The 12,785-nt window shown below is 46.8% G+C and overlaps 3 protein-coding genes across 3 annotated transcripts; 2 read left to right on the top strand and 1 right to left on the bottom strand.

Annotated features, from left to right (window-relative positions):
* The first annotated feature begins 3,606 nt into the window (after positions 1-3,606).
* LOC112887275 (glycine-rich cell wall structural protein 1.0-like) lies at positions 3,607-6,141 on the top strand. The gene is made up of 4 exons (XM_025953412.1): positions 3,607-3,943; positions 4,216-4,349; positions 4,798-5,449; positions 5,819-6,141. Exons 1-4 carry the CDS (start codon positions 3,865-3,867, stop codon positions 5,947-5,949), a joined length of 996 nt encoding a protein of 331 aa, XP_025809197.1. The 5' UTR covers positions 3,607-3,864; the 3' UTR covers positions 5,950-6,141.
* A 1,126-nt stretch (positions 6,142-7,267) lies between these two features.
* LOC112887618 lies at positions 7,268-8,448 on the top strand. Its single transcript, XM_025953842.1, has 4 exons — positions 7,268-7,404; positions 7,550-7,605; positions 7,681-7,909; positions 7,997-8,448. The coding sequence occupies exons 1-4, from the start codon at positions 7,323-7,325 to the stop codon at positions 8,281-8,283; spliced, it is 654 nt and encodes a 217-aa protein (XP_025809627.1). The 5' UTR covers positions 7,268-7,322; the 3' UTR covers positions 8,284-8,448.
* Positions 8,449-9,408: 960 nt separating this feature from the next.
* LOC112887422 (protein trichome birefringence-like 33) lies at positions 9,409-11,390 on the bottom strand. Its single transcript, XM_025953594.1, has 4 exons — positions 11,094-11,390; positions 10,359-10,992; positions 10,093-10,257; positions 9,409-10,000 (listed from the first exon to the last, which is right to left on the bottom strand). The coding sequence occupies exons 1-4, from the start codon at positions 11,344-11,346 to the stop codon at positions 9,655-9,657; spliced, it is 1,398 nt and encodes a 465-aa protein (XP_025809379.1). The 5' UTR covers positions 11,347-11,390; the 3' UTR covers positions 9,409-9,654.
* Between the last annotated feature and the right edge of the window lie 1,395 nt (positions 11,391-12,785).

Below are 12,785 nucleotides of genomic sequence, written 5' to 3'. Positions count from 1 at the left end.
GTTTGCTTCTCCTCGAGGTTTGCGTGCTTTGACCTTCTAGAAATGTTGCTGCAAAATGTGGCAGACTACTACAGCACTAAGAAATGCTAAACTTAACTGATTTTAATGTTGGGAGATCTCCAGTGAAAATACTATAAAATTTTAGTAAATAATAGTGCACACTTAGTTTTTCTTTAGAGTTGGTAAATATGTATTACAGCTAACACCATTTTCAGTAGGAATGAAAACGAAAACGGTAATTCCCGATTTTCGAGGATCGTTTTTAAAATTTACCAACTTTTAAGCCTAAACGAAAATGAAAACAATTATCGAAATAATAGAAACAAATTAATATGGAAATGAAAATGAAAGGGGTGTCTTCCGTTCGTTTTCAAGAAATATTATCGTGTTCACGAACACACACCCTGCTATCTTTATTTTTAAAGAGTCATATCTATAATTTTAGAGTCATGGCTCATGTATCCTACCTCTAACCTGCAACCTAGTTGATCTAAATTCATGATGACTATGAATAGTTTCATTGATGATGGGATTAATATCTAAACTTTTAGTACTATGAAATGAGACACATATCATGTATTGTTGGATACTTGGATTAATATGTTAATCATTGGTACTTTGTGTATGAGATGTGTCAAGTCATATGGTTAGTGTTGTGCTCTATGGTTTGATGTGTTTATCTTGATACATTTATTATTTTTGAAATATCATCTGAATGGGGTTTGATCGTTATCGATGGATTCTCGACCGTATATTTTTGTTTTCAAAATTATCGTAATACCGATGCCGTTTTCGTTTCCGATAATATCGTATCATTTTCGTTTTTGATAAAAAGAATATGAAAGTGAAAGTGATGGAGCTTTTCACCGATGGTTTCCTACTGTTTTCATCCCTACTTTTCAATTCTTATTATGGGGAGCGAAAGAAAATATGAGAAAAAACACCTAATTTGAATATTCAGTGACTGTTTTGCGGGCCTTGGATGATTTGGTTACGGTAGTGTCCATTTATTTTTAATTTTTTTGGGGCGGGGATTTAAACGTTGCTGCTGAAACAATCACAACAGGTTATAACAATGTGTTCATAATGATTGTAAGGATATCAAACATAATGTACATTACATTGAAACAATGCTCACAGCTTTCAAAAGATCATGTTCTATCACCTGGGCTCATCGTTGATCAAACACATGCCAATTGGAATAATTATGTATCTAGTCAAGTGGAAAGTCATATGCGTGGTTCTCACATGGTAGCTCAGCTTGTAGGGGCATAGCCATGTCACATACTAATTGTTGGAGGCTTTTTGAAATAAATATTATGAACCCTATGATGACTATAATTAGAAATACAAATATAAAACATCTTAAAAAAGAGAAATATTATGAACCCTATGATGACTATAATTAGAATACAAATATAAAACATCTTAAAAAAAGAGAAAAAAACATGAAGAAGCATATCCAGTAACGTAATTCAAACATGCTTCATACCACAAGTACATATAGAATACAAGAATGTTTGACACATATTTCTCACAAACCTCTTTAAATGCATCAAATTTATATACCATTTTTTAAAATAGAGACAAAGCCATATAACAAACTTAGTTGGTGATAAAATGTGAGAAAGGTTCATTTTACTACCCCTCACTGTGGAAACCATTTAACTTGCAATGGAAATGGCGAGATGCCAAAGTATAATCTACAATCTGCTTTCTTATATAATTTGAAGCTAAAACAAAGGGTCCATCCTGAGGAAGAACCATTCAAATAATTGTATATGGTTTCTTGTAACTTTTCTCAAAATCGTGTTTCTGTTATATTAAATGCAAAAAACAGTTACCTAAAAATCTCCCCGAAAAGTCGATTTTGGAGACATGCACTTTTTATAAAAATTTGAATTTTCAATGATGTGCCATGCATTTTGAAACTAATAAAGAATCATCTCCAATTACCTTCCGATCTGAGATCTCCTTGGGGTCATATATTTAACCCAATTTTGATTCTTGTTGATTTGTGTGACAGCACGATGACTTGCTACGTGGTCAAAGGATCTGCATCTATATTGCATTTGGATCCGCAGCTATCTTTGCGGAAGATATCCAGAGGAATTAGTTAGTGGGGGCACTTTGTGAGCAAATGCCGGGTGCTCAGGAAACAGAGGTTGCACTCGGAGTACGGTTTGCTTGCGCGTGTAGTCAGACTCGCACCTGCAGAAAGCTACAAAAGGGAAAAAGGATTTGCGGAAGACGTACGGGTGAAATTGATCAACCTCTGTTTCCTGAAGCAATGTATCAGGAGCTGCAAGGCGGACGTCCACAAAAGTGAACGTGCGTCCCGCTTGGCCGTGGCCGGCGGACGACAGCTGGGCGATGAAGCGAACCTGCACTCCCACATCCCGAATTCCCGATCGATGGTGTCTGTCGGTGCCTCGGTGGAGACCTTGCTTCCCCGCGCTCTCGCTCCTCCGGGTCCGGGCTCGCGCGCGCACTTTTACGCTCCAGACCACCCCAGTTGTTCTAGAGCACCCGGCGGCGCGCGCTGGATGGCCGGCCTGACCCCCCGCGGCACGGTCGTGGGTGTAGGTGGGATCTTGGTTGGTAGATGGCAGGGGTGGGAAACGCACTCGCGCGTCGTAGGCGCCGTACGGGTGCAGGTGGCGCGGCCACGGAGAGGCAGCTAGCAGCCATTGCTAGATCCGGCGGGGCCTGGGAGCTGGGGGAGGGCATGCGTGTGCGCGTGGAAATCGATCAAGGGGGCAGGTCTCGGGTGGTTGCGTCGCGCCGTGCGCGGTCAAGGGTGAGCTCAACGCCCCCGTGGTCGCTTCCCGCCTCCGCGCGCCATAGGTCGTCGACGCCATGGCGATGTCAGGCGCGCGTGCGGGCTTGCGAGTGCCACGGATAGAGCTCGCACTGCCACTGTTGACCGAGCACTGCCCTTTATTTCCCCCCTCTTGGATGTGTCTCCTTTTCTTCACAAATCTTCTCCGTTCAGGTAGTAGGACTGAAACACCCTTGATTTCCTGGTGATAGACATATGATTACATATGCATAATTTTATTTTGAAACACATGCAGCACATAAGCAAACGTTTAACCTGGCCAATTTTAACTTTCTGGACTTCAACGACATTTTTCACCAGTAACCTACTCCTACCTCGTTGCAGCGCAATTTTCTATTGTACAAAATCACACTGTTGAGTATAGTGGTTTAACAACCGTACTAGCATCATACCGTGTGCCACACAGTACATACCGGCACAAGCTACATTGCATACACAGAATTTGGACAACCTATCTATCTTGTCGTGGTAGAAAATAAGCACAGGGCATGCTCATTGGAACCCCCTGCAGACGAATAAACCCTTCAACATCAAAGTACTGTACGGCGTCCAACATAGTCAAGAGAACTAGGCAGGAACTCGAACCTATGCCTGTTTAGGTACGATTTCTGCACGCCTCCCAGGAAGCGAGTCTAGGGAACAAGTGAACGGTAGTTGGTTCTTGTGTACCGAACACTGGCACAACCGCACAAACCGTCACACACCCTCGTCAGTTTTATAGCAGCTCAAGCTACCGCTCGTTTTCTCCAGTTCCAGGTCCTGAACTCCTTCCGATCCTATTGGTTCCTGCAATCGCATTTCAGAACATAAATAGTATCCGCCCCATGTTTTCTCATCAAGGAGCAAGCCATTTCCAATGTCATGGTTGCTTAAACCAGCCTTGACACTTCTCAAGCTTATATATATACAGCCAGGTGTTGCAATCTAGCAAATTAAAACCTGTGCATTTGTAGGGATTGCACATGCATCTAGGTAGCAGTGTGAGCATAAAGGTGTGAGGCTCATACTCACAGGTAGCTGCCATGGTTGCATTCAAGTTGAGGCTGAGACATTTCTGTTTCGCAGCTGTGCTTTCATCCATTGCCGTCTCTTGTTGCAGAGGTAAGCTAGCATAGCTTTGTTGAGCACTTTGTCCTGTATCTGTCCAATTACTTACTTGGACTTTGTTTGCCTGGGTTAAAATCTCTCCAATTACTTATTTTGACTTTGTTAACTTCCTATTAAAGTTTAAGCTCCCCCCCCCCCCAAAAAAAAAACAGAGCCAGATTGTGAGGCAGGCTTTCCAAAATAGGCTATCTACTTGCTTGGTGCTCACACTCGACATGCACAACTCGTTGAACACTTTGGTTACGTTGTTTCTCTGAACAATGCAGGGCAAGGAGGAGGAGGTGGTGCTGGGGGAGCAGCAGGTGGTGCAGGGGGCGCTGCAGGTGGTGCGGTGGTACCCGGAACCCAGGATGCCATCCAGATTGTGGCACAGGCTGCTCTCTGCTTTGACAATAGACAGGTAATGATTCTCCCACAGTCTCACCTGCACCCTAAGCTAAATTCATCAAAAACCAACTGCTCTCTATGAGGGTACACACAAACAAGGTTCTTGCTGACTAAAACATCAAAGTGACTGCACATCAGCATCGATCATGCTTAACCCCAGTATATCTTCAGAAAGCTAATCTCCCAGGTTAGGCGATGCCTTTTAATTCGCTTTTATAATCTCCCTTTCTTCAAGGTCAATGTCTCTCTTTTTTTTAAGAAACATAGTAATAATGATAATTTAACTTCTACAAGATTCTAGAATGCAGAATAATACATACTTTCACGCCTTCCAGATAGCCTTTCTTTTTCTTTTTCTTTCCCTGCTTGATTTGGGTTCTATACTTCTAATAAATAGACAACTTCAAAATAAAAATCTAATTGGACACTCCACTGAAGAACGGGTAAGTGTTGCCTGATAGGTGATGAACGGGTGTCTCCAAGCAATGGGCATCAACGTCAATGGCAACGGCGGCGGCGGCGGCGGCAATGCCAACGGCAGCGGCGGAAACAGCAACGGCAACGGTGGCAGTGGCAATGGCAACGGTGGCAGCGGCAATGGCAACAACAACGGCGGCGGTAGCAACGGCAATGGCAACAACGGTGGTGGTGGAAACAGCAACGGCAATGGCAACGGCGGGGCAACGGCGAGCATGTGCCAAGGGCCGTGCTTCGGGCAGATGATGCTGATGATGAACTGCGTGAACGGCATCCTGGGCAACATCCAGGGCTACAGCCCCGGGCTCATGCAGGGCGTCCAGGCCGTCTTCCAGATGTCCTGCGGCAATGTCGGCAACGGCCAGCAGGGCGGCGGTGGGGCTGGTGGTGCTGGTGGCGGAGGCGCCGGTGGAGGTGCCGGCGGTGCTGGTGGAGCTGGTGGTGGAGGTGCCGCTGGTGTCGGAGGTGCCGGCGGTACTGGTGGAGCTGGTGCCGGTGGCACCGCTGGTGGCGGAGGTGCCATTGGTGCTGGAGGTGTTGCTGGCGGCGCCGGCAGTGGCGGAGGTGGTGCTGGCGGTGGCGGCAGTACGACCAGCAATGCTGTTACTGCTGGTGGTACTACGAGTCCAAACGGAGGTAAGAACGCCATTTTTTTTGAGCAAATTCCTCCTTGTTTATAGATAGTTTTTCCCTTTATCTAAAAAAAGATAGTTTGTTTATACATAATATACATGCTGAGTAGGTAGACTGTGTTCAAAAACAAGAAAAACATCATAGTAATTTCACACCAAAAAAACATTTATTTTCTGAGTGAATTAAGGCAAAAAAGTGTCAGATACATCATACAGCGGGTTGGAAGTTGAAACGGGACGAACAAATTTTGTCTGTTCTGATTTTGCTTTATTATAAAAACGAGATTATATGCAATTTGCTACAGAAGCTTCGTGTGCACAGTGCACGCATACAAGTCAAATCTGACATCTGCGCTGATGTGTGCACCTGCAGGCTCACACGTGGCGGTAAGCAACCTAGGCGAGCCAACCAGCAGCGCGGGCGGGCCCACGGCCAGCCTCACCAGCGGGTTTCCCTCGGCGCTAGTGACGTGGACGTGTATCTGGCTACTACGGCTGTTCTAGCTTCGATGAAATTGATGATTAGTGACGACGAGAACGTTGCAAGAAGCTGTGATTCGTTTCTTTACTTCTTAGGTAGTAGCACAGTAGAACAAATTTACCTTCTGTGAGGATTTTATGTAAAGCCAGCATGTGCCTTCTCCATTTAAATTTATAAACAAGGAATTCAGCAAAGGTTTGTTCAACTTTCAAACACATCAAAAGACTTTGTTTAGATGTAATCTCTGGCGCTGCACACAGGTAGTGGAAGGGGCACTCCCTGATACATGCACAATACGTGAAAAATGCAAAAAAAAAAATGCACAATACTTGTTGATTAGGATTATTTGGACCTCAAGTGACATACTTGGTAAGTTTAGAGGTCTACACATGCATTTTATGAGTCTATGGATCTACTAGATAATTCACAAGCCGATACATTTATTTACTCTAGTTAAAAATATTTTAGTTTGATGTCTTGATCCAAGCTTTAATTTGCGCCGCCTAGCCTCCCTGAATTGCCTCCACTAAACAATGGTAGGATGAGTTTTTAGATCAATCACTCTGTAAGATTTTATAAGAGAAGATATCTAGATTGCAAAAAACGACACAATATTGACAAGTACTCCAGTTACCTTTCCTACACAGATGAAGAGCGACATGATCTTCCAACATCAATAGTACTCAATACCCCTGAATTCAATCTCAACTGATTATATTGGCGGTGGTTGTCAACGAAATGTTTTCGTGCAAGCAAGCTTATAGCTGAGCACTTGATGATCAGATTGTTATAGCCCGTTACACCTGACAAAGATGCCGGTACGAAAAATTTCAGCTAGTCCTAGCAACCAAGAGATGTCAGTTTTGACTTGGCAATGCAAGAGTGGAAGGCAAAATACTCTTCCTTGGGCTACACTTCCCGTTTCCCTCCGGTGCATCTAGGCGTTTAAATACGATCTGTATTTCCTAAAATTTTCTTTAGGCGTTTGAATCAAGGAGCTAATTCAGGGCTTCCAGGATAATATCCTATCTGTCCATTCAGATATTGCATAATTTTGCAACAAATGTTCCTTCATGTAGAGTTTTGCCCAAGTTAACAACATGTGCAACAATGCTCAAAAGTTTTCTTTTGAGCAAATTACGTTGCTCCAAGCCTCCAAGTTAGAGCATATAGGAGATTCTTCCAGAAAAGTTTATCGAAGAGTGTATAATTGAGCTTCCTTTGGAGTATGAGTAGGACTAGGTCGGTAAAAATCTTTCTATTCGCAAGATCAACACGCATGCATGCTCAAATGGCCATTTATAACCGATCGACACAGGCTAATTCAGAAGCATTAGCGAGCCTAACAAATTAGCTCTGCTCATCAGCTCATCATCAGCCTCCTGTCAAAGCAATAATGGCCTCGCAAAGAAGTGCTGGCCTGTTATTAGCCTCACTAGCCTTTGCCATTTGCATGTTGATCCCCTGCTGCTGCTCCAGTGAGTATCTCTAATCGCAGTTTTCTGTTTCAGCTATGAATTTCATAATCTGTCATTTTCCTGGATACTGATGTAAAAGTCTGATAAACATCCCTGGAAATCTGAAGAAAGTCTGAAACCTCTTCTGCCCATCTTGCATTGGCAGGTAAAGAAGCCATGGAATTGTTCGAGAGAGCGTGCCATTGCTTCGATGACCCCAATGTAAGACATCAACGCTGAGCTCGACGCTAAACAGCTACAGAAAAATGAATTTCTTGCACGACGATGCGTTCGCAGATCTACGGGCAGTGCGCGGCGGAGCTGCGGCTGAACGCGGAGGGCGCGTTCCACGTGCAGAGGAACGAGGTCGACGAGTACTGCGGCGGGCCCTGCATGGAGGAGACGAAGCTGGCGCTGCAGTGCGTGGAGGAGGTGGCCGCCCAGAGCTTCAGGTTCTCCAACGGCGCGTCGGTGCTGGCGGTGAGGCAGGCGCTGGGCACCGGATGCGGCTACGGCCCCGACAGAGGTTCCTGCTCGATCACTCTGCGCTAGCTTGACCGTCTGGCGTGTGCTTCCCGTGCATCTGACGCTCTCTTCATTCCGTCGCGCGCAGGAACCTTCGAGATCCGCGAGCGCAAAGACTGCGTCGGCGGCGGCGGCGGCGGCGCCGACGAGTACTACTACCACAAGCCCCGCGACCACGCGCAGCAGAAGCCGGCCGCCGGCAGGTTCTACGGCGAGGAGGGCCAGCAGCCGTACGAGCAGGGCGCCGGCTACGGCGAGGGCGAGGAGCACTGCTACGGCTACGGGGACGCGGGCAGGCTGGCAGAGCACCGCGGGTTCCTGCGGACGACGGTGCCGGTGCTCGTCGCCTCTGCGGCGCTGCTCCTCAAACTCTAGTTCCAGTCTGTACTGCCAGGGAGTTAGATCGTGTTTGTATGATGCTTTGTTCTTCTTTCTCGTTCGTTTTTTTTTGTTTACTTGTCTTTTTGCACGTCAATATAATACGATCTGTAGCACACGTCTTCTATTTACAGGTTATCTAATATATGATACTATACTATACTCCTCTCGTTTCACTATGTTTGTCAATTCATCGCCTTGGGAGAATACGTTTGACAATACTTATGCGTTTGCAATGTTCGCGCACTATGCTCCTAATTAAATGATTTGGAAGAAGAGGGACGTGATGATTGTTTCATATGGCATTTGATGGGGGATACATTTGGCCATCTCACATTAATTTTTTTCTTTCTTGAAATTCATAAATTCTTATGGTGTGCGTGGATACGATGTGTCAGACAACTGTGAGGTGGTGAAAGTTAAGCTAGACTTGCACCCATGATCCAGATGGTGGGGAAAGACGAGTTGAGGCTTGGATCGTGGACAAGTGTGGCCAGGTGAAGTTATGGACCCTAACATCGGAGTACCCGTACAAAAGTGTTATCATACGGTTATCAAGACAGTCACGTCAGCTTGACACTGGAACGTAACTATCCCCTTCAATGTACAGCTTCATTGTACAATTTTATAGATAAAACTGTCATATTTAATTGTTGATTGGTGTTGTGGTCAAATGTGCCACGTGACCAATATAAGTTGATGAATGCGTGTACTCCATCCATCCCAAAATAAATATTCGTTTAGAAAATTTCAGATAGTGAGAACCTTGTTAACTATAGTAGTTGTGATTGAAAACCGCTCTGTTTATTTGGTTTTGGTTTTCCGGATCCTAGATAAATGCAAATGCATTGGAAACAGAAAAGTAACATCTATTTAAGCATTTGATTTGCTCTGTACCTTTCTCTATGCAATTGTTTCTTGATATTTGAACCTCACTATAATCTAAACGAACACTCTTTGTGGAACAAAATTTGAATGCTAAACGAACACTTATTTTGGGACGGATGGAGTAGAAGATGAAATTCAATCCTCTCAATGAAGTTTCATTCTAGTTTCATAGTTCTTGATAATTGTGTACGCTAAATTTCATCACCATGAAACTCTATTCTTCTCTTTCCTCATAAATTGCTTGCCATGTTATCACTTTTACATATGTGTCATCTCATTTAATAAGAATGAAGCTCATATGATACTTGCATTGAGAATGGTTTAATAGACAAAAACGACAGTGTTTACCACCAAAGCCAGGATCTAGCTCTTCGTGCTCCTCTCCTCCCCCTCCTCCTCCTCCTCCTCCGATCGAGCTGTAATCATGGGCCATCTGCTTAATTACAACAGCCTGACACGACAATGACGTCATGACGCCGACTAAGGGTAGAAGAGCTTGGAGTAGAGGAGCTCGTTCCACGTGTCCTGGAGCCCCGGGAGGCACCAGTGTACGCAGTCGGCGTACGTCTTGGGGTCCGCCAGCTGCTCCGCCGTGGGCTGGCTCCACTGCCGCTTGTGGATGGAGGTGTGCGCGTCCTTTCGGTACATGGACAGCTGCGTGACGTTGAGGAAGGTCAGCGGCACGTCGGCGCCATCGCCGTCCAGGATCTCCCGGATCACCCGCATCACGCTCCGGCGGCCGTCCGAGCCCCAGTACCCGGGGTCCGAGATCATCGCCGTCTCGTTGTAGCAGTTGCCTCCCGGCGCGTCACCCCAGTCCTGGCTCCTGCACGCGCGCACAGCATGATCTGAGCAAATCTATGGTGGCGTAGCTAGGAAACCTTCAGCCATGTGTTCATCGATCTCTTGCTTGCTTACTTCTGGTGCGTGGGCGACATGCTGGTGAAGAAGACCCTGGTGGTGTTCAAGTCCATGTTGTCCCTGACCCACTGCAGCATGTCCCGGAACGCCATCCCGTACGCCTCCTCCGTCGACACCCAGGTCACCGCCTCCTCCGTCCCGGCGCTCTCCCACGGCCGGTTCCTTTAATTTTGATCGCCCGGATAGCGCAAAATCAGATATCAATTCGTCCATTGGCCATTTGATACGTGTACGCCGAGCAATTCAATGAAGCAAGCATGTACAAGATCCTGAAGCGCAGGCCGGTGCACCACCAGAGGTAGGTGTTGAAGACGATCACGTCGGCACCCCTCCAGTGCCGGCCGTGGTAGTCGATGGAGCCGCGCCGCACCATGCGCTCGGAGATCCGGTGCACGACGGCGTTGTCCGAGTTGGACTCGAGCAGGAACGGCGCCCAGTAGAACTCCACCGTCGCGTTGTAGTCCCCGGCGGCGAACACCGTGTGCTGCTGGTCCGGCGACATCCGGAACGACCTGGCTCCTGCGTCCGGGATGGCGGACTGGAGCAGGCACACCATGGACGCGAACTGCCCGCGGCCCAGGGAGTCGCCCACGAACAGCATCCGCTTGCCGCGCAGAGCCTCCAGCACCCGGGCGGCGTCGAACGCCGGCAGGGTGCAGTCGTGCGGCTGCCAGCGCCACCGCTGGTACGCGGTGTCCGGCCGCCCGTGCGCCTGGCAGGTCAGCTGCGGGTGGATGTAGGGGCAGTCCTCCTCCCGGTACAGCGGGTAGTGCGCCGCGTCGTCGCGCACCCAGCTCCCCGAGAACACGTCGCACCCCTCGTCCTCGTCGTCGTCGTTCAGCGCGAACGCCAGCCGCCCATGCCACTTCCTCTTCGTCTTCCCCTCCTCGGCCACCTCTGATCATGTGACATCACGCAGCAGTCGTCCAGCTCCGTTAGCATCAACTCTTGACCGGCGATTGCCGATTGGAAGCTGTTCTGAAAGGTTTGATGCTTACCGGGTGGTGGCGCTGCCGGTTGCTCATCGCCACCATTGTTCCTGCTGCTGTTGCTGTTGATGATGAGCTGTGATGCTACTTGCGCTTGCCGGCCGAGGAGCTCCTTGAGGTCCTCGCCGTAGAGGAAGGAGAAGCAAAGTAGGAAGAGTGCCAGTGCCAGTAACAGCGGCGAAAAGCGCGCCTTCTTTGAGATCGACGAGCAGAAGGTGGCGCCCGACGAGGAGGTGGAGGAGGAGCTCAGTGGCGCCTTCATCTCTGATCAACCGGTGATCTCTTTGCTTGCAAACTTAAGCGTGATGGTTGTGGCAGAGATTCTGGTTGGGCCATATACAGGGTTGGATTAGTTGCCAGCATGGTGTTCTTAAATCTAACAGGTTGTGTTGTCGCTGTCTGAAGAGAGTGATATGAAATTTGAAATGTCCCGAAGAAACAAACGGTTCGTGCAGGACGGCTTGCCCTGGAGGTATGTGAGTTGGATTGTGATCGGTGTTCGGAAGTGTCAGATTCTGACCATTGGCAGCTTAGGAATATTTGAGCAGTTTTAAATGATCAATATTTTTTTTTCCCGAAGGCATGGTCACATGTGGGCATCACTTCGAATATGTTGGCCAGTTTCATCACTGATCCTTCTGCATCTGTATCTATGTTCTAGCTTCCATGCATGTGTGCTTAATACAGTGGCGGATCTAGCGCCGGATCAATATTCCAATAGGCAATATATAATTAGGTAAGATCCAAGGAACGATTGATAAAAAACTTATAAATTTTGCTAAGTATTACGGTATACTATCATAAAATAATTAAAAGCATAGTAATAATTTACTTAAATATCTTTTAATATCTTACAACACAGCATGGTTCATTTGTTTGGTGCGAGGCGTTTGTTGGCTAGAGCCACGAGGAGTCAGGCTAACATGGCCACCGAATCGTCGTAAATATAAATTCAAGAGGCATACTTTGAAGTGCGGGAACAAGTGATGTGATCAAACTATGGAAGATTATGTTGAAAATGACTGAGCAGAGTAGTGGATTATTTGGATTTGGATAAGGCGATCAACAATTTCTCCAAAATTAGAGACCTGGCGGACATGACAACCACCGGAACATCTGGGATTATGAGTACCTGTACCATGTTGATCAGTGAAGATCACAAGTTGATGGAACAATTGCAATTCAATCTAGGGTGATCAGTCCATCATCGGCACTGATGTCCGTCATAGGAAGGACATGGACCAAAAATATCTTATCACGTTCGTATTTTGCTAGTCATCAAGGTAACCTGCAGGCTTTAGTAGAACTAATGTCTGTCACAGGCAGTAGCCGGAGGACGGAGGTGGGATTAGTATTTAGTAGAACTGTGGAAAGGATTGAATCGCCCCCTTGGGATCTTGTAGACTCGGACGAGCAGCACAAGAAACGTCATCGGGGTGCGGGCGTTTATCGGCAACGGAAAAAATATGGGCTGCCTATGTTAGCCGGATTTACAGGGTATGCCGTGGCCCACGTGGCATACCCTGTAGCTCCACCCCTGGCGTAATATATGATAAATTAATGGTAGGATCACTAGATCAGTAGTTCATTCAAATCTAAACAACCAATGCAGCTCTTCTCAGGGCAACTTATTTTTCTCATCAGTTAAATTACTCTGCAGAAAACGGAATGAAGTAATCTTTAGACATTTTTTTTACCTTC

Source organism: Panicum hallii, chromosome 3 (assembly GCF_002211085.1).
Source record: "Panicum hallii strain FIL2 chromosome 3, PHallii_v3.1, whole genome shotgun sequence".
In the NCBI taxonomy this organism is placed as follows: domain Eukaryota; kingdom Viridiplantae; phylum Streptophyta; class Magnoliopsida; order Poales; family Poaceae; genus Panicum; species Panicum hallii.
This window is presented reverse-complemented; position numbering and strand designations above follow the sequence as displayed.

Coding starts and splice junctions, on each gene's coding strand:
- LOC112887422 (XM_025953594.1), bottom strand. CDS start 11,346: ATGAAGGCGCCACTGAGCTCCTCCTCCACCTCCTCGTCGGGCGCCACC. Junction 10,993..11,093: donor ACCGGCAGCGCCACCACCCG/GTAAGCATCAAA, acceptor TCACATGATCAG/AGGTGGCCGAGGAGGGGAAG. Junction 10,258..10,358: donor GGCCTGCGCTTCAGGATCTT/GTACATGCTTGC, acceptor TCAAAATTAAAG/GAACCGGCCGTGGGAGAGCG.
- LOC112887618 (XM_025953842.1), top strand. CDS start 7,323: ATGGCCTCGCAAAGAAGTGCTGGCCTGTTATTAGCCTCACTAGCCTTT. Junction 7,405..7,549: donor GATCCCCTGCTGCTGCTCCA/GTGAGTATCTCT, acceptor TTGCATTGGCAG/GTAAAGAAGCCATGGAATTG. Junction 7,606..7,680: donor ATTGCTTCGATGACCCCAAT/GTAAGACATCAA, acceptor ATGCGTTCGCAG/ATCTACGGGCAGTGCGCGGC.
- LOC112887275 (XM_025953412.1), top strand. CDS start 3,865: ATGGTTGCATTCAAGTTGAGGCTGAGACATTTCTGTTTCGCAGCTGTG. Junction 3,944..4,215: donor TGCCGTCTCTTGTTGCAGAG/GTAAGCTAGCAT, acceptor TGAACAATGCAG/GGCAAGGAGGAGGAGGTGGT. Junction 5,450..5,818: donor TACTACGAGTCCAAACGGAG/GTAAGAACGCCA, acceptor GTGCACCTGCAG/GCTCACACGTGGCGGTAAGC.